The 26,356-nt window shown below is 36.6% G+C and overlaps 1 protein-coding gene across 8 annotated transcripts in view; it reads right to left on the reverse strand.

The window, feature by feature from the left end:
* The window catches only part of UEVLD (UEV and lactate/malate dehyrogenase domains), a 46,228-nt gene that overhangs the window by 2,888 nt on the left and 16,984 nt on the right, over positions 1-26,356 (reverse strand). For 5 of the 8 annotated variants that reach the window (XM_061203120.1, XM_061203121.1, XM_061203124.1 and 2 more), the window contains 7 exons: positions 23,436-23,571; positions 22,273-22,391; positions 18,301-18,403; positions 11,565-11,735; positions 10,341-10,514; positions 2,810-2,873; positions 538-661 (listed from right to left, as the gene is read on the reverse strand). In XM_061203120.1, the coding sequence (XP_061059103.1) occupies positions 538-661; positions 2,810-2,873; positions 10,341-10,514; positions 11,565-11,735; positions 18,301-18,403; positions 22,273-22,391; positions 23,436-23,571 (891 nt within the window). Of the gene's footprint in view, positions 1-537; positions 662-2,809; positions 2,874-5,848; positions 6,334-10,340; positions 10,515-11,564; positions 11,736-18,300; positions 18,404-22,272; positions 22,392-23,435; positions 23,572-26,356 lie in introns of those variants that run through there. The other 3 variants (XM_061203122.1, XM_061203126.1, XM_061203127.1) reach the window with 3 other exon arrangements.

Below are 26,356 nucleotides of genomic sequence, written 5' to 3' on the forward strand. Positions count from 1 at the left end.
CAGGGGAGGGGCTTAGCATGGACTCTGAGTGCAGTCAAATTTGGTAATCTGTTTTCAGTCTTTCCTTCCATGTTTTATTTCCCTTCTGGTATTCCTAAGTTTTCATGAACATTTGGTTAAGCACTTGTGCCTCATCTTAGCTGTGCTTTAGGGACTCTATACTTGGAATAAAGCAGTAAAGAACAAACTGAACTGGAGAAGCAGACTGATGATTGGCTAAGACCAGTTGGCACGTCGGTCTGGGGTGACCTGGCTGGCTGAGGAGATAAATGACAACCAGAAGAAGTTTATGGAATTTATAAATGCTTCTTGGGGATTCCAAAAATTAATGGGGGTGAAGGGCAACCTGGTAGAAGCCCAGACTTCCCATAGCCAAGCAGGACAGAGCTTAGACCAAACTGTCTTCTCCCATGTGTTACTCTAAAAGCTGGTGATACTGAAGATACCTGGGTTACAGTGTGAACAGTACTTTTTCTGGCTTTATATTAATAATATAAATATTTTAAAATATGATGAGAGAATGAGAATAGCAATTACCTTTGCTAAAACTGATACAGAATGCACTTTATTTTTATCATTCACAATACTGTCAACCAGGTCGGCTACTGACAGTCCAACAGACCAGGATCTTTGACCTTTTACCCTTAACAGTTCCACGGCTCTAGGTTATAAAAAACAAAAACAAAAATAAAACACACAAATCATGATTTTAGAAAATGCACAAAATATGTACACAGTTTTAGCTTCTGTTTAAGGTATTAATTAGATATTTTTATGACACAGAAGTGAAAGTTATACAGCAATTGTTAGGAAAACCTACAGTCTAGTAATGAAGCTTTTCTTAAAATGTCAGGCAGTTCACAGAGAGTCAATACAAATGGCCTAATAATATAAACAGATATTCAGCACCACTAATATTTAACTAAATATGAGTTTAAACAATAAATACATCAGTTTTGCCCATCAAAATTGGCAAAGATTAAAAAGACTGATAACTACTTTCCCAGAAGCTACAGAGAAACAGGCATTCCCATAACTGCTGTTGAGAGTGCAAAATTATTCAACTTTTAAGAGGAAGATTTGGCAACACTTGATCTAGAAATTCCTCTTCTAGGAATTTATCCTATAGCAATATGCTCAAGTGTGCAAAGATATACATATAAGTATGTTTGTCTTGTTTGAGACACAAAAAAAATTGGAAACAATTCATGAAAAGAGGACTTGTTAAATAAATCACTACCAAATGTAGTGCCATATAGCTTTTATTTTTTAAATTTATTTATTTATTTATTTTTGGCTGTGTTGGGTCTTCGTTGCCGCACGCGGGCTTTCTCTAGTTGTGTCGAGCGGGGGCTACTCTTCGTTGCAGTGCACCGGCTTCTCATTGCGGTGGCTTCTCTTGTTGCAGAGCACGGGCTCTAGGCACACAGGCTTCAGTAGTTGTGGCACGTGGGCTCAGTAGTTGTGACTCGCAGGCTCTAGAGCGCAGGCTCAGTAGTTGTGGTGCACGGGCTTAGTTGCTCTGCAGCATGTGGGATCTTCCCGGACCAGGGATCAAACCCGTGCCCCCTGCATTGGCAGGCGGATTCTTAACCACTGCACCACCAGGGAAGTCCCCTAGTGCCATATAGCTCTTGAGAAGAATATAAAGTAGATTTATATGTACAATAATGGAAAAATATCCAAGATTTATTATTAAGGAAACAAAGCAAGTTGCAAGATAATATAAATAGCATACATTTATTATTATAAAAATAATAATAAATAATAATGATAATGTTTGCAGAAGCATGGGAAAATATGTTTGGACACGTGGACACTAAACTGTTAACAGTGGTTGTTTCTGGAGAATGGAATTACCCCTGCTTTTCACTTTCTACTATATAGATATCTGCAGTATTTAAAGTTTTATCTTTGCTGTATACCAGAAACTAACACAACATTGTAAATCAACTATACTTCAATAAAAAAATAAATAAAAATAAAGTTTTATGAGAGCATACATTTGCTTTGTAACTAATTAAAAGTGATACAAATTAAACAAACATGTTTGAATTCCTTCCTTTTAAAAGCTATAAATGCAGGATTATATAGAGAAGCAGATTAGAATGGATTATACAACATACTACTCTTCTCAATAAGAGAAAATATTCTTTCTAGTTGTTATATTCTAAAAACCATAAACTGCAGGTTTAAAAAGCTAAAAATCACCACTCGGAATTCAGGAAAGGATGTTATTATGTGACAGTAAAATGGCATGAAAATATACAGTATGTAGAGTCCACCCTGTCGGGTCCAGACCCCAGGAAGGCCTCTGAATAAACACAAAAGATACGAGGATCTGTGCATTATACTTTGTTTTTGCCTGAATTTATAATGTGGGTTATCCATTCATATTAGACTAATTTCCAAATGTATTTATGTGTGATTAATAAATACATATTGATCTTTAAGTGGTATGGACAAATTCTCTTCTACATTTAAGAAAATATCCAATACCCTCAGATATAGGATCCTATATCCTAAATATAGGAGCAGTAAATCACTGCCTACAAATAAGGAAACTATTCTACCCTCTAAAGAGTCAACTGTATATCTAAATATTAAGCTTGCAAAGCACTCTTAGATCTACTTTGAGATAAGAAATCAAAGAATAGAAAACATTGCTCTCATGTACTTTGGTTTTGTCCATACTAGTAAGTTTTGTTTGCAGAAGCCCGGTAAGTACATGCTGTGCAAACAGCTGTTACATTAGCTCTGAAGTATATGGTTTTTAGTTGGATAAATGCAAAACTACACTCAGTATTACCTGTTGGACAGCTGCACCTGAGAGTTATGCCTCGTTACGTCCTCTTGGCCAACCCATGTGGGCACTAAAAATTAAACGAAAAATTGATTATATTTTGTCAATAACTCTCTTAGGATTAAGATGTGATAAATGATCATCTGCAGTTAAGGGTACCTGTATTAAACTTTAAAGAAACATTTTCCCCCCTTCTAGCTAGAGTTACATTTTTCCACTGGTGGCACTAAATGTGCTGTACTGATTGCTTGGGGTGAGAAAGACTTTGAGCTGCAGTTCCCCCAAAACATGATCCCCAAAGTCTACTTGCAGCCCCTTACCTGTTCTCTCTCAACAACACTGGGCCATTTTACTGTCCAAGTAGAAAGCTTTCTTTTCTCAGCAGGCAATGCATAATAGGCTCCCATGTGCTGCAAGCACTTGGCATTTGCTCCACTGGGAACCATACATACTAATTTCTTTCACCAGATGAGGAATAATTTGGTCACCTATTCTGGACTAGATTTCCACAGCTGTTAGAGAGGCAGGGTCCTGTTTTCTAACAGCATATTTGGGTTTTCCATTGCCTCTTACTACACCATTTTTAAAAACAATTTAAAAACTTAAAGCTATACACATGAACTGGATATTTATACCACACTTTAATACTAAATTGAAAGTAACATTTTGAAACCTTTCTAATAGTCATCTGTTTCTCATCACTGTGAAGACATTCTTTGATACAAATCTTTATTTGTGTAGGCAAAATAAAAACACATTCGGGTATGTAAGACTATTTTATGTTTAAGATACAAGTCTTCTTTTTTTTTTTGGCCATGCCACGTGGCTTGCAAGATCTTAGTTCTGGCCAGGGATTGAACCCAGGCACGACAATGAAAGCGCCAAGTCCTAACCACTGGACTGCCAGGGAGTTCCCACAAGTCTTCTAAACTGCATTCAAGATTAGGCCAGTTAGTGATGTGTCAGCAACAAAGGACAGCTTCCCCTCCTCAAACTGATTATAAGCTTCCAGGGGGCAGGGATCATGTGTTTTTCTTTTGTGTCCTCCAACACAGATTCTTTACCACAGTAAAGAATGCACAGGATGGGCTTCCCTGGTGTCACAGTGGTTAAGAATCCACCTGCCAATTCAGGAGACACAGGTTCGTGCCCTGGTCTGGGAAGATCCCACATGCCGCAGAGCAACTAAGCCCGTGCGCCACAACTACTGAGCCTGCGCTCTAGAGCCCGCAAGCCACAACTACTGAAGTCCGCGAGCCACAACTACTGAAGCCCACGTGCCTAGAGCCTGTGCTCTGCAACAAGAGAAGCCACTGCAATGAGAAGCCCGCGCGCCGCAACAAAGAGTAGCCCCCGCTCACTGCAACTAGAGAAAGCCTGCGCGCAGCAACGAAGACCCAACGTAGCCAAAAATAATAAATAAATACAATAAATAAATTTATAAAAAAAAATGCACAGGAGATAATACGAGCTAACCTTGCACACAATCCATAATTTTTTTAAGGTATTTTTATTTATTTATATATTTTTAATTTTTTTCTTTCTTTTTTTTTTTGCTGTGTTGGGTCTTGGTTGCTGTGCGCGGGCTTTCTCTCGTTGCGGCAAGCGGGGGCTACTCTTTGTTGCAGTGCACGGGCATCTTCTTGCAGTGGCTTCTCTTGTTGTGGCGCACAGGCCCTAGAGCACACGGGCTTTAGTAGTTGTGGCTCGTGGGCTCTAGAGCGCAGGCTCAGTAGTTGTGGCGCATGGGCTTAGTTGCTCCGCGGCATGTGGGATCTTCCCAGACCAGGGATTGGCAAGCAGATTCTTAACCACTGTGCCACCAGGGAAGTCCACAATCCATAATTATATTAAACAAAGAGGAAAACATAGTTGCAACGGTTAAGTTGAAAAACATCGAAAAGTTTTAAAAGTTTTTATGTTAAGTTAAAAAAGAAGCAAAACCAAAAATTGTTACATGAAAAATATAAATACATGTGGACAAATTAAGGGGTTTTAAAAAATGTTTCACTTGAATGGAACGACTATACATGAATTATTTTCTAAAACAAAATTTTGGCACATTATTAGTATATTCACAATATACAGAAAATTGCAGAGAAATGTCTGCTAAATGGAACATGGCATTTACAGACCTTGGAAAGATAAATCAAAAGGGCAAGGTAGGTATAAGAAAAGACAAAAGACACAAAGAAGTCTGGAATTTAATTATGAGTATTACTGCCATTATATATTACACACATAATCATGTTTTATCTTTCCTCTGAGTTCAGACTTGTAAGAGCCATGAGAAAACAATGTTTGGAGAGAGGGAGAAAGCTTCACTATGTTCAAATTTGCTTCTGACACAGTCATTAGGATTTTCAGTTAAGTTTAGATGGACTGAATTATTTCATTTTTTTGTTCATTTACTGCCCAACCCTTCACACTTCCTAAATGTATATTTATCCTAGTTTAAGAATTCTTTTCAAATAATGCATCTAATCAATCCTAATCTTTCTGGTTCTACTCCTTAAAAACAATTTTAATAAAAAATGACCATGTGATCTCTCTTTTCCATTACGTATAACACCTATCCTTTAGGTAAGATTGATGCCCAAAGCAGATGATCTAACACTCTGTTTTGAGGTCCAGCCCTTGGGTTTCTAAAACACCATTTGAAGGAGTTATCTGCAGTTTACATATGATTTCAATATCACAGCTAAAAATAGCAGCTCCAAAGCACATGTTCTACTGACTAATTTGGTGGGGCATACTATGAATGACCTTTGGATACAACAAGATGGTATCAGGATCATTCATTCATTTCAAAACATATTTACTGAGGCCATTCCAAGCTCAAGGAGTTTACAGTCTGGCGGGGTGAAGAGACAAGTAAATATGCAATTATAACACAGTGTGATAGTGGTTATAATAGAGGCATAAACTTACTTAACCTGGAGAATTAGGGAAGGCTTCCTGGGAGAGGTGGCACTCAAGCCCAGTCTTTTTTTTTTTTTTAATAAATTTATTTATTTATTTTTATTTGTTTATTTTTGGCTGCACTGGGTCTCTGTTGCTGTGCACGGGCTTTCTCTAGTTGCGGCGAGCAGGGGTTACTCTCTGTTGCGGTGCGCGGGCTTCTCATTGCGGTGGCTTCTCTTGTTGAGGAGCACGGGATCTAGGCACGCGGGCTTCAGCAGTTGGGGCACGCAGGCTCAGTAGCTGTGGCTCACGGGCTCTAGAGTGCAGGCTCAGTAGTTGTGGCGCACGGACTTAGTTGCTCCGCGGCATGTGGGATCTTCCCGGACCAGGGCTCGAACCCGTGTCCCCTGCACTGGCAGGCAGATTCTTAACCACTGTGCCACCAGGGAAGCCCTCAAGCCCAGTCTTGAAGGGTAAGCAGGACTTAGCCAAATTAATGAATGTTCAGGGAAAGGAAGCATCAGGTGCAAAGGCAAGGCGGCATGAGAGTGCATGAACCCTTCGGGAAGCTGCAAGTTGATCATCTGACTAGCATAAAATGCTTGTCAGAATGGCAGAAGATGAGGCTGAGGAAGGAAGCACGAAACAAATCCTAAAGGGTCTTAATATGTCATGTAATTCCTCCTCCAGGCTGTAATTGTCATTTGTCTCTGAAATACTTAAAGAGAATAATTTCACTTACATATCTGCTATTCTTATAACTCTGTTTCTAAACCCTAATATTGCATTATTTCAAAGTGTAGTTTTCCCTGTCCCTTTGCCAATTTTCTATTCATCACCATCTCGCCGTCTTGATCATTGTAGTAACAGCTACCATTTACTGAGTGTTTACTCTGTGCCAGGCACTGTACTAAATGCTTAAGATAAATTATCTAATTAAGTCACAGCAAGAAAAAGTACAGCTTTGGAGTCAGACCAGGGTTCAAACTGCAGTTCTGCCCTTACTAAATGTGTAAACCTTGGACAAATTGTTAACCTCATTAAATCTTAAGCTTCCTCACATATTGATTTGGAAAACTACCACCTCCTTCATGGAGTGTTTTTAAATTTTAAATGAGATATGCAAAGCATTTAATACTCCATAAAAAATAATTCTAATTTTGCTATTACTGTGGTGTCACCTATGCAAAGATATAACCAACTGGTGTCCATACATGAAACCAGCAGAGGGAGCCTCTAATCCATTTCTGGCTTCAAGACCAAGGTAATTATCAGTGGATAGAACTGTCTCTGAAACAAAGTAGAAGACAGGATAAAAAGTGATCTGATAGCAGTACCTAGAAGGAAGATAGGGAGATGGGTTAGGGAGTACATAGGTAGCTCCAATGGTATTTGTATTGTTCTTAATTGAGTATGGATTCATGAATGTTTGTTCTACTATGATGCTTTAAAACATACATATAAGCTATACGTATTCTTTTATATGTGTCAAATATTACATAATGTTATATCTAAGTGATCTCAATTCACATGCACCTACATCTCTCTATTTCTAGTTCCTACTTGAGAGCTCCCTTCCTTGTGCTTTTGTCTTACTTCCCTTGGACCTCTCTTATTGCAAGTCAACACTGCCTTTTATTATAGTCGTTTCCTATATTTGACTCCAAGCTGCCTAAAGACAGGGTCAGGTTCTTATTCATTTATGTAGCTCCAACAGCAGTCAGCACAGTACCTTAGGTTTATTTATCAAGTCACACCATCCTTTATTTTCTCTTTACAATTTGAGATATTAATATAACCATATTGTGAAATGTTCTTACTCATTCAAAAATTATAACTTATTAGGGGGACTGGTTAAATAAATTTTGGTATATGCAGTAGTTTAAAAGAATGAGTAAGATCTATATATGTTATTATGCAATCATTTCCAAGTCATGTCAGTAAGTAAAAGGGCAAGGTGGAGAATGATGTATTATGTATATTTCATACATGTGCTTGTCCATACACAGAACATTTCTGCAAGGTTGCATGGCTTCTAGAGAGAGGGACTGGGTGTCTGGCATAGAAGGGAGACTTATTTTTCACTACATATCTTTTTGTACTATTTAATCCTTTTACAATGTGAATGTACGACTTTTTCAACTAAAAGAACAGCTTAATAATTTACGCTTTCAATAAGGAGAAGGTACACACACAAAATTCAAATTGGATCAGAATAAACAGCAGTTTAACAAAAGAATAAATATCTTGAGACAATATATGGTTAATTACCATATAGCTAGCAAGAGCTTTTAGCTCAAAGGAATGAAGGAATCACTGTGCAATGATGTGATCAAGAAAAGCTTCAAAGGGTAAGGTAAGGGAGACTTGACCTAGATCTTGAAGAATGAGATTTGAATATGCTGAGAGAGAAAGAGAAGGGATTATGGGAAAGGTAAATGCAATGGGCAAAGGTCCCTGTGGCTGAAGCAAAGCTGTGGGGTGGAGCCGAGATGCACAAGACCTGGGTTTTAGTCCTGCTTTGACCTGAAAAGCTACAGGCTCTTGGGGATGTCACTCTTACCATCCCTGCATCCATTGCTGGCTCCCTACAACAAAATGTAATCGATGATCCCTTGGGTCGCTTCCAGCTCTCTAATAACATGACTCTCTCCATAACTGTAATTGGGAAGGAAGGTTAAGACTGTATTTTGGGACTCCTTGAATGGCAAGCAAAAGAATTTAATAATTTGGTCAGAGGAAGCCTGTGAAAGTTTTTGAAAAGAGGAACGTGACTTAGGAACATTGAATTAATGTGTGAAACATACTGCAAATACTGTAAGTTTTAGCTAATATCATTATAATTTGGCATCATTTACAGGGTAGACTAGAGGGAAAAGAGCAAATTAACTGGGAGATCTGCAATAATCAGACAAGCAAGAGATCAACATGGGCCAGAATTCAAATGGTAGTAGTGAGTAAAATTTGGGGTCTTGAGTTTGTTTGAATCCCTAGACATTTGTTACTCTAATACATCTGCTCCAAGTTCTTATTTGCTCCCCTTTTCTGGTTCTGTTGATTAGTGTTTAGTGTCAGGAAGCATTCTGAGCCTGAAAAGCTATTTCTGCTTGAATCACACTGTCAGGTTTTGTCAAGGTTTATTCTATAGCCCGACTCTTTCTAGCACTGAACTTTCTAGGTAGCCAGTGCAGATGTATACAGATTTAAAATCTTCCTCCAGTTCTCCAGTTAAATGATCACTTCCTCACAGGCAGAGAAGTTCTTTTCTACATTGTGCTCTACCCTACAGCACCTACAGGCTGAACAGAGTAATAGTAATATACTTTAAATGAGGAAGCAATGATTAATTTTCCCCAAATTACCTTTTTAGCATATCACCCGCATGCTCAAGTACCTTTAATAGTTCCCCTCTGCCTGAGAATCACTTTCCAACTCTTTATCAGGTATTCAAGGATCTCCAAAATGTGATAGCAACCAAGTTTATCTGGTTGAAACCCTGCAAAAACCAGTCTAGATTTTTTCATCCCATGAACATGCCATACTTAAGTGTGTGTCTTTGCCTGTTTTCCCATTCCTGGAATGTCTGTCCCACTCTTTGCTATTTATTCAAATCCTATTCATTCTTCCAAAATACAGTTCAATGATGGCCTGCACAGAATTTTCTCCAGTCATTTCAACCCTGGTTAAATGTTCACTCATAAGTGTCTAAGCACTCTAAGTCTAAAATATATTCATTTTTGGCACTTAATCAAATAGTACCCTATACTTTCATTGTTAGCCAAAACATCTTGTAAATATTTTTCTTGTTGCTCTAAAATAATTTTTAAGTATAATGAAGGAAGAGACTGTGCTCTGTGCCTCTTTTGTATCACACTAACATCTTATACAGTAGTGAGAAGAGTAGACACTCATATACTTGTTTAAATGAATAAAAATGAACAAACTTAGGATAAAGCACTTTTATCACCTAACCAACCTGACTTTATAGCATGAGGGAAAAATAAAGAAAAAAGAGATTCTTGAATAAAATAGGGAAAGCATTCTTTTGGGATAGGAAAAGGGGCTTTCAAATCCAGGGGACTGTATTTTATGAATGCTTTCTGTGGTAGGGACAGAGCAGAGAGCAAGTAGGTGGTAAAAAAAAAAAGGCCATTAAGGGTAAATAAAGAATGAAAATTCTGTTTAAAAAGGTGAGAAACAGACAGGAGGTATGTACCTAGGGAGAAAGTCTGAACTTAGGGAAAGGTAAGCAAGATTGCAGGATGGGAGAGTAAAGGAAAGAGTTCTGTATATGCTTTAGGGTTTATGTAAATGTTGCTCTCCAGAAAATTAAACTTTTAAATTGATCCTGGATGCTGAAATTCAAATACAAAATATAAAAAGATAAATAAAAATATAAAACCTAAGGGGGTCTTGCATTTTACTTACAGAAAAGTAAATGCAATCAGAATGACATGTTTGCAGAGTATATTCACAATACAGGGCCTGTCACACAAAAGGTACTCAAATGTGGAAGGAAAGCCAATTAAGCGCCACAATTCTGGAGTCCCCAGAACTGTGCATATCATGCATATCATGGCCTCTGGTGATGTAGGTTATCAATATACATAACTAATAAACATGTATTTCTTACCTTTGTCTTCTCCCTGCTCACCAATAACCCATACTTCTCTTCCTGAAGTCTGTGCCTTCAAAACATTTGTAATAATATATTGTAATCTCTGTGAATCCAGATTGCAACCAATTCCAATCACTCGATTTGCAGGAAATGCACTCAGTTTCCACGTCACATAGGTCATGATTTCCACTAAATATTACATACAAGGTGAAAATATAAATATTTTAAAAAATATACTTCTAGCCTAGTTCCTAAACAAAATATTTATTATTTTAATAAGTATATTAAAACTTGTATATACTCTTCTTAGGTCCTAAATGCACTATGAAGCATAACATATTTTAAATTTTATTATATATTATATAAATTTAATATATTTTAATTTTAATTAATAATTAAAAACAACTAACCAGGTTTCAGCATGATTTTACATAACTCTGCTGTTAAATATAAATTTTTAAGAGTGGAAAACAGATAATTTCCTTGAGCAGTTAAGCAAGAAAGATGAAAACTGGGTACAGAAAACCAGAAAATAATTTTTTTCATTGATCAAGTTCTCTTTTATATCTAGCTTAAGCTGAATTTCTATCTTTAAATTAAAATACTGATTCATATACCACCACCACGCTATACAGCATTATCAACAAAAATACAACTATTTTTTCCTTATGTGCCAAAAGGATGTCAGGAATTAGACCAACATCCCTCAATCAATTGCTACAGGAAAACAAGTGAAATTCATATCATACTCCTATACTGGGAACATTAAAAAAAAAATCTGTTCACCAATTTGAGTCCAGTACCACCTAATTCCTTGAAAAAAATTTCTCAAATAATTTGAGAAACAATTTAAAATACAAAATGTTAAAAATGCACTCTGGTGTGCTCACTAACATTTTATGACACTTCAGAGTTAACAAAGGATCCTTCCTATAAGCTACTGCATCTTTCTCTTGGGCGCTTAACCATTTTCTCACTGAGAAAGGCATGGCTAACAACCTGGAACATATTAATAGTAATATTACATAAAAAATTGTAAGTTGTAATCTTCTAGTTAATGCCAGTCAGAAGAAGTAACTGGTTGACAGGATATGGAAAATACTGCATTGTTCATCATAAGAGCAATTTAACTGAATACTCTGGCTGTCCCTTTATAACCTTGTTTTATGACTTTTATCAGAAATGGCAATTCTACTGATACACTGGACCACCAAATTTATTTAAAATAAAGTCTTGTACCTGGTTGAGATGCAACGAGCAGGATGCCATGTGGACTATAATGTCCCAGAGCTGCAACAAAGGCTCTGAACATATCCACATTGCTCTGCACCACACCGAGGTAGGACTGAGAACTACCCAGAGAGTTGACTGTGAAGATCACCACCTTGGAATGAGCAGAGGCAGACAAATCTAATGAATAAAAAGAAACAGTCTGAGCTCAAGATAAATGTTTTAACCAAGTTCTTGTTCATGATAATCAGGTTCTTCTTTTCTACAATTAGACAGCTTTTAGCACAATTGCCTCTAGATCAATCCTGTGTCCATAGGAAGGATACAAAGTGCTGAGGTTTGCCTCCAGAAAGAGGATTAAAAGCAAGAGTGTATCCCAAGGGAGGAAAGAGCAAAAAAGATAAAATAAATTACAGGATCCAGATTCCACAAACAGGGAATTAGGTTTCTATGTAATTCACAATTTTCTTAGAAAAAATAAATAATATGCTATAGGCAGAATGCACCTATAATCAATTACATCACTGATTTTTTTTTTTTAAGCTCTAGGTCCATCCATGTTGCTGCAAATGGCATTATTTCATTCTCTTTATGGATGAGTAATATTCCATTTTTTATATATACCACATCTTTTTTTTAAAATTTTTTATTGGAGTATAGTTGCTTTACAATGTTGTGTTAGTTTCTACTGTACAACAAAGTGAATCAGCTATACATATACGTATATCCCCTCTTTTTTTGGATTTCCTTCCCATTTAGGTCACCACAAAGCATTGAGTAGAGTTCACTGTGCTACACAGTAGGTTCTCATTAGTTATCTATTTCATACATAGTATCAATAGTGTATATATGTCAATCCCAATCTCCCAGCTCATCCCACCCCCCCTTCCCCCTTGGTATCCATACGTTTGTTCTCATCACTGATTTTTAAACTGCGAGTTTAGGAGCCCTAGAGTTCCTTGAAAGTGACTAAGAGGCCATGTAGGAATGGGAATAAGTGGAAAGAAAGCTGGCAGGCACAGCATAGTGTTGTTTGTATCTGTTTTATTTATTAAGGATTCTACTCCAAAGAGGAACAAAATTATTTGAAAATCTTTAAATCAAGATAAAACATCTTGGCTCATTTTTTTACTGACTTTTCCTTACATTGAAGCCCAGTGTCTTGGTTTTAGGTTCTTCTAATGGGGCTTACATGTAAGCAACTGTTATGACTTAGGAAAAGTTGTTCTCCAGAATTCACGTCTCTGATCCTCAAGCATACTTATGCTATTTTACAACTACATTACTCTCTATTACACAGTGTGTTTTACAGAAGTACATGCCAAAACAGTGGCCAGAATTATCAGTATCAGAAACAACAGAAAAATAATAAAGTAACTAGGGTGATATCAGTTCAGTCAACATGTGTAAATGATTATTAGCATCTCAGCGAGACAATGAGTAGATTCCAGGGTTTATAGTCTTAATTAAGCCTATAAGGCCATTTTCCTAAACAAGTTGCAGAATGAAACCCTTGTGCAAGGTGTCCACTGGGAAATGCATTATCCAATTTTAATTCATAATCTGACACAGCTGTGGGGGTAGATCCAAAAACTGAAGTCCTGGATTTTAATTATGATTCTTCATGAGTCCTCTTAAGTAAATAACGCCTATGTTCTAATGTTCAGAATAGATACCTGGTAATGAGTCAAAATCTCAGCATTGGAAGACATTAGAACTGAAAGGGATGTAGTTAATACTTCCATACCACTTCTATGTGCCAGGTACTGTTCTAACACCTTGACCTGTATTTACTCATTTAATGTAATCCACAACACACTGTGGGGTCAATATCATCCCCATTTTACAGATGAGGAATCTGAGGCACAGAGAAGTTAAATAACCTGCTCAAAGTCACAGAGCTAGTAAGTAGCAGAGCCAGAATTCAAGCCCAGGCAGACTGGCTTCAGAGTGCTGTTCAACACTATGCTATATTTAGAAACTTAGTCCTATACCCTCATAAAGTTGAGGAAATTGATATCTGGAAGGATTAGGTAGCTTGTCCATACTACCGTATTAAATATCAGTGAACAGTTGAATTTATGACCCTTCAGTTTGGCCCCAACCTATCTTGCCAGGATCATATTTCCTTTCTTTTCCTTCTTTAGCTTCCTCTACTTTGAATGATGAAATGCCCTCACCCTCAAGGTTGACTTATAAGTAAACAGAGTAGTAGCTGTCTAATATGATTTCAGAAGTGCAAGAAAGCCTTCCTACTCTAAAGCCTTTTAATCTCTCCATAGGCCTGGGGTGGACACAGGCTTCTGTAAGTTTAAAAAGCACCTCAGGTGATTCTCACACAAGGGATCAATCCATAACCCATGTTTTAAGAACCACTGGCTATTGAGCAAATTTTACTTTGCTCCATATGTCAACAACATCTTTTTTTGTTTGTTTTTGGTCACACCACGCAGCATGTGAGATCCTGGTTCCCTGACCAGGGAGCCAACCCATGCTCCCTGCAGTGGAAGCCTGGAGCCCGAACTACCAGGGAACTGCCGAACTGCCAGGGAACTGCCGAACTGCCAGGGAACTGCCGAACTGCCAGGGAACTGCCGAACTGCCAGGGAACTCCCAACAACTTATTTTTTAATTTGCAACTACTGAACACTTTTTTCTTGAGGCACACACATACACATACTCATGCACCCAAACATCTATGCTTGTATATGCAGAGACTATTTCTGGAGTGAATCATAAGAATTTGGTAACAAACATGTTTGAAACTCCTGCTTACTAACTGTGTGACCAAAGCCACAATCTCTCTCAGCCATCTATAAAATAAAGTAAGAGAAGTAATGGAATATATGTAAACTATCTAGCTTATATTACTGGATTCCCTGAAAAAAAATGGTATCTATTATTATTATTAAGGATAAGGGACCAACATAATAGTGTCTTCAGCCAGGAAATGACATGATCAAAATAATATCATAGGATAATTATTCTATTAGCTATGCTTAATATAAAATAAAAGTAATCAGCAGAAAGGAAACAGGAACCCTCATATACTGCTGGTGAGAGTATAAATTAGTACAACTTAATAATATACATTTTAAAAACACTTTTGACCCAGTAATTCTACTTTATCCTACTAGGTAGAGAAATACACAAAGATTTTTATTACATTACAATGTTCTCTGCAGCATTATTTGTAATCACAAAAAACCACAAAAAAACTAAATGTCTACCAATAGGAGACAGACGTCCATATGATGGAATATTATTATAAAGCTGTTCAAAGAAATAGAGCTATTTAGATCTCTATGTGCTATTAATAATGCTCTTCAAAATGATACTATAAATTAATCAATAACTTAAACACAGAATTGTGGTATGACCTAGCAATTCCATTTCTGGGTACACACCAAAAAGAACTGAAAAGAGGTGCTCAAACAAAAATTTGTACAAAAATGTTCACAGCAGCACTACTGACAATAACAAAAAGATGCAACCCAAATGTACATCAACTGATAAATGGATAAATAAAATGTGGCATATCCATACCACAGAATATTATTCAACCATAAAAAGGAGTGATAAATGCTACAATATAGATGAACCTTGCAAACATTATACTAAGTGAAAGAAGCCAGACACAAAAGGCCACATATTGTATAATTCCATGTATATGAAATATCCAGAAGAAGCAAATCCAGAGTAGATCAGTGGTTGCCAGGGCCTGGGGAAAAGGGAAAATGGGGAGTGACTGCTTAATGTGTAGAGGGTTTCCTTTTGGGGTGAGGAAAATGTTCTGGAACTAGATATTCGTGACAGTTGCACAACATTGTGAATATACTGAATGTCACTAATGGTAAATTTATGTTATATGTATTTTAACACAATAAAAAAAGGGATAAAAATATTAAGTGCAAAAAACAAGTGCAGAACCAGTTTCCCCAGTCTGACTCCTGAAGCAACTACTCTTAACAGTTCCTCAGTATTTCTCCAGATTTAGTCTATGCACACACTGTTTGTTTATGTATGTAGAGTATGCATGTTTGCAGGCTCATATATACATATGCACAGCCCTCCCCAAAGTATTTTAGTAGCTATTTAAAAAATCCAAATGGAGAAAAGTACAACTCTAGGATGATCATCAATGCCTGTCATGATGGAGCATTACTAAAATTTCCAAATGAGCTTACTTTCCCAAAATTATTAACACACTTCTCCATATCATAGAACATATTTGAGATGTTAGCTAATATTATATTTTAAATTACCTCATGTAATAGTAATTATCAGGAATATGCAATCAAAATTAACAAGGGGAACATGAAAGTTGCCCCAATATAGTGCTAATTCATTCAAATCTCCTTACTTGGTGGCAAGTACCACATCCTATATATCTACTCCAAGGATTCTATTCTTTCAATTATCTGAAACAATAGTTATTGATGAAGACACAGACCTACTAGAGAATGGACTTGAGGATATGGGGAGGGGGAGGGGTGAGATGTGACAGGGTGAGAGAGTGTCATGGACATATATACACTACCAAATGTAAAATAGATAACTAGTGGGAAGCAGCCGCATAGCACAGGGAGATCAGCTCGGTGCTTTGTGACCACCTAGAGGGGTGGGATAGGGAGGGTGGGAGGGAGGGAGATGCAAGAGGGAAGAGATATGGCAACATATGTATATGTGTAACTGATTCACTTTGTTGTAAAGCAGAAGCTAGCACACCATTGTAAAGCAATTATACTTCAATAAAGATGTTTAAAAAAAAAAAAATAGTTATTGATGGTTAATGAGACACATAGGAAGAAACAATTTCCTCAGGTCCTAAATGGCCTCACAACCTCTAGGGTCCATGTACTAAACAGTCTCCTGGAGTGATTGGGAAGAGTGAAGAGGTCCCTTAAGAACTTCAGTACCTAGAAATGAGAGGCACAAGAGACTATCCAGCTCCCCAAGAGATCCTCTGTACAAGGCCTACAAAAGGATCATTAAGGCAACTATTGTACTCTTTCCAGAGAAGGAAAATAAATCCATTGTATCCTACAGGGATCCAGAGGCTTGCTGGAACTATTACACCCAGTTTTTATAACCTATAGGTATAATTTCAACTTTTTGATCCACTGCAGTTCTTAGTACATTCAGCCTTGTGAAACCATATGTCTCGATATTTTATTTGGAAAATATGGCTAAGAATACACGAGGGCTTCCCCGGTGGCGCAGTGGTTAAGAATCCACCTGCCAATGCAGGGGACACAGGTTCGGGCCCTGGTCCAGGAAGATCCCACATGCCGTGGAGCAGCTAAGCCCATGCGCCACAACTACTGAGCCTGCGCTCTAGAGCCTGTGAGCCACAACTACTGAGCCCACATGCCACAACTACTGGAGCCCGCCCGCCTAGAGCCCGTGCTCCGCAACAAGAGAAGCCACTGCAATGAGAAGCCCACAACACACCACAACAAAAGTAGCCCCTGCTCCCCGCAACTAGAGAAAGCCCGCGCGCAGCAACAAAGACCCAATGCAGCCAATAAATAAAATAAAAAGTAACTTTATTAAAAAAAAAAAAAAAGAATACACGAGACCCGAGTAAGGAAAGGCAAAGGAAAGCTAAGCAACTATAGCATATTACAACCTGACTCTAGCTATAACCTGGTTTTCGGAGACTAAACATTCTCTAGTTCAATGGCCTACCAATATTTTTTGATCATGCATCCCTGCTAATAAAATAATTTTATTCCCACATCCCCAAATCTGGTATTTACCTACATATATATGTCTGTACTAATATATTATGTACATTGTTAAATATATGCAAATTTTTGAATTAAAAAGATTTAAAAAATTACTTTTTTAACATTCTAAATTTTATTTATTAATGATACAAACCCCTCTTTTGTTCTTATTAAAATTCATTTTAACAATATATTTTTAGTGAAAGCAATGTGAATGAATTTTGTTTTTTAAATCTTGGTTTAGCACTTTGCTATATACCAAGAGGTATGTATTAATTCCCACTTTACAGATGATAAAACTGAACTTTGAGAGATTATATAATCTGACAAATGGCAGAGCTAGTATTCAAACCCCCATGTCTAACTCTAAAATCAGTGTTCTTAACCAATATATTATGAAAAAGGAAACAATCAGAGAAAACAATTTATACTAAGGTATAAGTCAGAGACTGAGAATAAATCCTTCCAACCGATCTGAATGTTATTTGCTTATCTGACTCTTATTAACCTAATTAGTTGCAATCTGTATGACTTCAGGTAAGTCCCTTAATTTATATGAATCTCAGTTTCCCAATATGTAAAATGAGGGACTTGGACTAGGTGATCTTGAAGATGCTTTCAGCAGTAAAATTCTAGGACTCTAGGCAGAGCACAGAGAATTTTTAGGGCAGTGAAACAACTCTGTTTGATACCATAATGGTGGATACATGTTTGATTTGTCCACACCTATAGAATATACAAAGACAAGAGTGAACCCTAATGTAAACTATGGACTTTGGATGATAATGATGTATCCAGGGAGGTTTATCAATTATACCACTTAGGTAGGGGATACTGACAATGCAGAGGCTGTACATGTGTGGGGGAAGGGGGTGTACAGGAAATCTCTGTACCTTCTGCTCAATAATACTCTGAACCTAAAACTGCTCTAAAAAATAAAGTCTACAAAAAAATTCTAGGACTCAAATATAAGGGCAAACAAGGCACAAATCGTTTAAGCAGAATAACCAGACCTTTGCTGATCTCCACATTAGGCAGGTTGAATATGTCAAGGTCCATCATCACTCCTTTAGTCCCTTCTGAGAGGTCTAAGAGGACCAGTCTGTCTGCAATGCCCTGTACAGTACAATAAGAAAAAGAACAGCATTACACTGCACATGGCCAGTTACTCAGTTTAAATTCATTCAGAAGTGAGAGCTAAGGGAGAACGAATGCATAGGCCTATGTGCTCTCTTATGAAGGAAGTAGCACAATAGCAATAAAAGGGACATACAAGCAAGAAAATACTATGCACTTGAATAATGTGATCCTTTAGGTTTAACTAAAAACTGGGCTCTAACAGGGCTTAACTCAGAAGTCACAGAGTGCAGGTTTCTTTTGATTGGATAATGAGTAATAAAGATGACATGGTGCACTCAATATGTTTGCTACTGTTCTTCCGTTTATGTTTTCGTTTTGTCATAATTTCCATTCTGAAAGAATTTAGAGTGATTTTTTTTGGTCTATTTTAGCATCAATGTCAACACTAATGCCAAGTTTCTCTTAAAAAAAAAAAAGATAATAGTCATAAAGCTAAAATAAAACCCAATTATCATGCACTTCTCTCCCCAGAGATCTCATGGAAAATACTTCACATGCCTGTAGACAGCTTTCTAGGTGCCATGGTGGGCTGACCATAAACAACACCATGGAAACTCCTAAGAGTTGATTTACCTTCGTGTAAGTCCTTTTTCCAAAGCAGCAAGGGATATGAGCATCTCTTCTATCTTAGGGTACAGGAGCAAGACTACCCAGGGATCTACCAGACTATGAGGCAGAAAGTGTACAGGAAGCAATCCAGCCATGCTACTTACTAACTTTGTAAGACTGAGCAAGTCACTGAACTTGGTCTTATTTCTTGGAGTTATGAAGATTAATTATGTGACACAGGGCTGGCAAAGAGCAGTCCTCTCTAAATTGTACCTATTAATTTTATTAACGTTAACCACACTCATAAGAGAAATGCAAAGAAAACTATGAGTTACCATTTTTCATTTATCAGACATGCAAAGATCCCAAAGTTTAACAGTAGTGTGGGAAAACAGGTATTCTCATACACTGTGGGAATGAGAATGAACTAGCACAATTGATATGAGGGATAATTTGACAATTTCTGTCAAAGTTTAAAAACACAAGGACTTCCCTGGTGGTCCAGTGGTTAAGACTTTGCCTTCCAATGCAGGGGGTGCAGGTTCGATCCCTGGTTGGGGAGCTAAGATCCCACATGCCTTGTGGCCAAAAAACCAAAACAAAAACAGAAGCAATGTTGTAACAAATTTCAATACAGACAAAAAAAGAAAAAAAAAAGGTCCGCATCAAAAAAAAATCCTTATAAAAAAAAAATAAAAACACAACTCCCTTAATCCATCAACCTCATTTGTAGAAATCACCCTACAAGTTTATTAGTACATGTGTAAAATGATACAATATGTATAAGGATATTCAAAAGACTAGAAACAAACTAAATGTCCGTCAATAACCACAACAAGGCAGTGTTACATAGTGGTTTAGAGCAGAGCTTCTCAAGCTTTACGGGATCGCCATTTAATAGATCAGTGAAGCACATGGATTACCAGGAATTTTGTAAAAATGCAGATTTACTTCCTTTGATCTGGAGTAAGGCCTGAGATTATGTATTTCCAATAAAATCTCAGATGATGCCAATGCCACACGTTGGGTAATAAGGATCTAGAATACAGGCTCTGCAAATAGATTGCCCAACCTCAAACCCTGGCTCCTTTTATTAATACTGTGACTTTGGGCAAGTTGGGTAACCTCCCTATATACCCTGGTTTCTTCATCTGTAAAATGACAGTAACGATAGTACCTAAGTCACAAGGTTGTTGTAAAAATTAATCAAGTGGGACTTCCCTGGTGGCACAGTGGTTAAGAATCCGCCTGCCAATGCAGGGAACTCGAGCCCTGGTCCAGGAAGATCCCACATGCCGCGGAGCAACTAAGCCCGTGAGCCACAGCTACTGAGCCTGAGCTCTAGAGCCTGCGAGCCACAACTACTGAGCCCATGTGCCACAACTACTGAAGCCCGTGCACCTAGAGCCCGTGCTCTGCAACAAGAGAAGCCACCGCAATGAGAAGCCCATGCACTGCAACGAAGAGTAGCCCCTGCTCACTGCAACTAGAAAAGAGCCCGCTCGCAGCAACGAAGACCCAACGCAGCCAAAAAACTCAATAAATAGAATAAATAAATTTATGAAAAAAAAAATGAATCAAGTGTTCAGACAAGTGCCTGGATCTAGTAAGCATTCACTAAGGGTTAGTTACTGCTGCTACCACCACTTCAACTACTGCCATTATTATGACTACTACTGCACTAGTTGAATATTGTTGCACTATTCGAATATTGTACCTTGTATCAAAATATTAACATTTAAAGGGAAAAACGGAAAAAAACTTTCCAACTAGACAGTTCACAAACAAAGAAATACTGATAGTGCGACATCTAACAGTTAAAGAAATATGACTTTAAGGGGTCTTCCTACACTTACCAAAAACAAATAAAACTGATAAAACTTAGTACTGTTAGCAATGCCAAAAATCAGGTTGATGTGTGCATTGTTATTAGCAGCGTAAATTACACTGTTATTAGCAGTGTAAAGTTCTGCCCTTCTGAAGAGCAATCTAGCAATATGTAATAAGTACCATAAAAACCATTCATGCCCTCTGACTCACTAGTACTATTTCTGAGATCATGTACCCTTAACAGAAAATTCAGACAAGAAAATAAACAACTTGTAAGGCAATGTTTATAGAAGCATTCTATTTAGTAACAAAAGATCTACAAACATTTCAAATTCCAATTAAGAAGGAAGAGTGCATTCAGATGGAGGGTGGAGGAAATGAAAATGTAATATGTCAAAAGCTAGCATATATGGTTCTGAACAGTTAGCTTTTAAAATCTTCTAGCTCCCTGGATACAATTTAACTATTTGCTGAAGTAGAACCTACCTCCAAGATATACGTGAATCTTAAATGGAAAGGGAAGATGGCAATCAATCAAACTTTAATAGAAAAGAAAACCAAATACCAGCTATCAAATAAATACATGGAGGGAGAGCTAGTCCAGCAGTCCCCAACCTTTTTGGCACCAGGGACGGGTTTAGTGGAAGACAATTTCTCCTCAGACGGGGGGGTGGAGGGGTGGTGGGATGGATGGCTCAGGCGGTGATGGTTCAGGCGATGGGGAGCAGCAGATGAAGCTTTACTCGCCCGCCCACCGCTCACCTCTTGCCTGGTTCCTAACAGGCCGCAGACCAGTAGTGGTCCTCGGCCCGGGGGCTGGGGACCCCTGAGCTAGTCTATTCTGGTCTACATGGCTCAAATGACACAGACATGCTGTTACCATGATACTGGGCCCTGGAGGGTCTTTCAACCTCTCTGGAGGGGGACTTAAGCCTTTCTGAAAATAATTTATACAGAAAAGATCTAGTTAAAAGGACTGATGGAAAAACAGACAAATCTCAAACTATTGTAAAATATCAAATCAGGAACTATGATCCTAAAAGAAAATGGAGTAATTACACAAGAAAAGGCAATTGTTTTTAAAAAATGTTAATTTTAGAAATAGCTAAATTAAGTATTATATTAAATAAGAGTTTAATTAAAGCAGCAGGACTCAGAAAACACAAAAGAATTTGTGACTAAGTCAGATGAATGTCAACTTGAGGTTTCCCTTGGATTAGGATGATGAGCCCATTGTTCAAATCATGTTTCCAAAGCCTATTCCACGACTGACTACTAATTAAGAAGCAACATTACTGATGAGAGCTTTCACATATTTTTTTTGACAGCTTACTAAATATATTTTAAGGCAAAATGAAGTTTTCCCACATGACAAAATGAAGCCATTACTTCTTGTGTGTTAAACAGAAACTGCCTAAAAGTGTAGCAATTTGACAGATGTATTTATAACCACTATGCTTACATACCTTTGCTGAAATTGCTAATGTGCAGGCAACTCCCAGTTCTCCACCGCCAACCACGGTAATTTTATTGACTGTTTTATTCTCATGATTTGCCCAGTTCTTTGAATTTATATCTGAGACACCTAAAAAGTAAAGTGAACTATCATAAGAATTTAAAAATATCAAAAATCTTTTTAGCATCTTAAAACAAATACACCAAAGTTCAATAACTTGGACAGAAAACATGGTACTAGGCACTCCATAATAGACATTCAAAAATATTGTTGAACAGGGCTTCCCTGGTGGCGCAGTGGTTGAGAGTCTGCCTGCCAATGCAGGGGACGCGGGTTCGAACCCTGGTGTGGGAGGATCCCACGTGCCGCGGAGCAACTAAGCCCGTGAGCCACAACTGCTGAGCCTGCGCGTCTGGAGCCTGTGCTCCGCAACGGGAGAGGCCGCAACAGTGAGAGGCCCGCACACCGCGATGAAGAGTGGCCCCCGTTCGCCGCAACTGGAGAAAGCCCTCGCACAGAAACGAGGACCCAACACAGCCAAAAATAAATAAATAAATTTATTAAAAAAAAAAAAAATTGTTGAACAAATGAAATGCAAGAAAGACAGGAATCTCACATTAAATATTCTACTAAATACAGGCTATCATTTTAAAAAGAAAATATCTTTCCAAACATTTAAAAAATATTATATAAGACTCTTAAAAAAATAGGATTTCCATAATTCTGAAAAACATTGTGATTCTTACTGCTCTAGTCTATAATGCAAAAAAATGTTTAACATGAAATTTTGCAAGCATGGGTATTTTGCTTTAACCTCAATGAGAAACAATGAGAATCATAGATTCTCTGGTCCAGTATACTGAATGAGGCAAAAAGCCACATAAACATATAATGAAAAAGGTTTGGGATCATTAATATATATCAAGTGGTTTTGAAAAAAACAAATTATTTTAGCTGTCAGGATAAAAGTAATCTTTTACATTTTAAGAAACCATATTCATTGGAACTGTATGGTAATACTTACCTTATGATAAATATATAGGAATTTTTGATTCAACACAGATATGTACATATACAAGCATCTATTTATTTAGAGAAATCAAGTAGCAGAGAGTAAAGGATATTAGTGAGAAATGGTAAACTCATAATTCTATGATTAACAAAAATACAAACCTTCAGTGATTTTTGCAATATAGGCTAGCAAGTCTACCTGCTGTGCCTCATCAGATGATGATAGAGAATACAGGGGAAGTTCTTCTTGAAACTTGGCAATCATTTCTTTAATTAATCCAACAATGACAGATTTAGGCTACAGAACACACACAAAGGGAAAAGTTATGCAAAAATTTTGCTAAGGAATACTACCTTCTTAATCTATACATTGTTATAGAGTTAGCCAAAAGAAAGTATTACATCATGCTCTCATTTTTCGAAAACTACCATACAAATTATATGATACTTTTAACTGTTTTAATACATTTAATAGAAAAAACTTAATATTTTTAGCTGAAAAATAAAGGGAGAAATGCTAAATCCACATCTCCAAAAAGTGGGAAAACAGCATAAATGTGCTTACTAGCAGAGTACCTATATTTGGGAATGGTCTTGTCTATCTGCCTTTTTTAAACTTTTTATTTTGAAATAATTGCAGACTTACAGAAAAGTAGCAAATAAATAGTACAAAGAATTTCCATATACTCTTCACCCAGATTACTCAAATGTTAACATTTTATCACATTTGCTTTCTTAGTCTCTTTTCCTCTATTTTCTGAACCGAGAGTAAACTGAAGATATGATACTCCTTCAACCCTAAATACTTTAGCATATATTTCCTAAAAGAAAGAACAAAACATTCTCCTATATAACCATTATCAAATCATAAAATTAATACTGATACTTATCTAATCCAGTACTGTTCATTTTAATTTAACTGGTTAAGCAACCTTAGTGAAATGCACTTAACCTCTCTGAGCTTCAATATTATTAGCAATACAATGTGAATAATAAATCCCAATAATATGAGAAACAAATGAGCTAATGTATACAAATTATATGTTGTGAGTGTAAAATATATGTTTTTTATTATTATTATTTGGAATATTTAGTGGCTTGCTCATTTTAAAAATTGCTTAATTTCTCAGAGTCTGGGTTTCACTCTAATAAATCTTTTATTAGAATAAAAAAACTCATATACCTTTAAAGACTAAGCAGATAACATAATGTGTGAAGTTGTCAAGTATAAGAAAATTTGGGGAGATGGTCACTGTGGCAAATTGGAAAGAGTACACGTATAGTCATTCAAATTCACATTAAGAGCAAAACAAAGCAAAACAAAACCACTGTGCTGTTCAAACAAAATTCTGTAGGCCTAATGCAGCACACTGACTCTCCTGGGGAAAATGTCTGCAATCCTTGGCCTAGATGACCTCTAGATTCCTTCTAGCTCCAAACTCTGTATAATTATACTATGTAATTCCAACTGCACGTGGAACTTAAAGTTTACGTAGTACTTTTAAAAATCATAACATCATACATTTTTTTAAGTATAGTTGATTTACAATGTTGTGTTATAGTTTCAGGTGTACAGCAAAGTGATTCAGATATATATATATATGTATATATATATATATTCTTTTTCAGATTCTTTTCCATTATAGGTTATTACAATATATTGAATATAGTTCCCTGTGCCATATTATCTATTTTATATATAGTAGTCTGTTATTTGTTAATCCCAAACTCCTAATTAATCTCTCCCCCCCCCCCAAATGTAGTTCTTCTAAATAGGGCCATTTAAATAATATAATATCTTCTTAAGGCTAGTTTTAGCTTATAATAGAGGTTCAGAATAGTAAAATGAAATCAATACTGTCTGATCTGAAATCAAGCACAACCTTGACTAGATTATAGGACTATCTCTGAGTATTTATTAAAAAACAAAACTATGAAAAGAGATGCCAAAGAAAACCAGAAAGAGGAAACAGGAAAGATAAATTCCCACAATAGGGCACAGATGTCAAAATACTGTTAAAGGATAGTATTTTTTTAAAAAGTTGTAAAAATGGATGAAAGAGATAAACAGATAATTCAAAAAAGAAGAAATGTACATGACAAATAAATGTATAATAAGCTTTCAATTTCTCAAATAACCAAAGAACTAAACATTAAGGTTAAGACATCATTTTTGTCCTTCCAACTAACGAATTTTTATCATGCCCTATTCGTCACATTTAACTGGTAATCTTATTATTTAAATCACCAAGTAATGCAAATAATGTACAAGTTCATAAAGTAAAAGATTAATGTTTCCCCACCTAAACTCCACTACTGACAATTTGGTATGCATCTTTTCTTTTTCTATTTCTTTTTTTTTCTTCTTTTTAAAAGTTTTATTTATATGAAAAAATAGAAAACCATAAAACAATATGAAATGCATCCACAATTGCATATCCTTTTACAATATGTATATAAAATAAGAAGTGATAATCCTAATGCCATCCTTTACTTCAACCTCACTCCTCTCTGACAGATCCCTGTCCTCCGGTCCTACAACTTTCTGGGTATATACAAATATATTATAAATTATCCTTTCATAAAAGTTTTAGTTACTTACAAAAATAAGAGCATATACTGCATCCTTCTAAGTAAATGAACCATAGAGGTAAGCAAAGGTTTGTTTTGTTTTAATGATAGTACCTTCTTTTATAGCACCCTTTAGAGCAAAGGTGCTGTAAAACAGGTACCCCCCATACTGATTTCTATTGATGGTAGAATTACAACACTTTGTCTACCTCTTGGAGGCCAATTTGGGAATATATAAGAATAGCCTTCAAAACATTTTAAAACTTTGATCCAATAATTCCATTCCTAGAGATTTATCATTAGGAAATTATTAAAGATTTATAAGATATATACATTTATATTTACATATATTTATATTTAAGGATCCTCATCATTAAATTTCTAACAGAGCAATTTACAAATACATCAGGCAACCATTAAAAACCATGTGTTTTGAAAATATAGTTTAATATGGAAAAATGCTCAATATAATGATAGATGAAATAGGCAGAATACAAAACTACATAATGTGA

Source organism: Eubalaena glacialis, chromosome 10 (genome assembly GCF_028564815.1).
Source record: "Eubalaena glacialis isolate mEubGla1 chromosome 10, mEubGla1.1.hap2.+ XY, whole genome shotgun sequence".
NCBI classification, from domain to species: Eukaryota; Metazoa; Chordata; class Mammalia; order Artiodactyla; family Balaenidae; genus Eubalaena; species Eubalaena glacialis.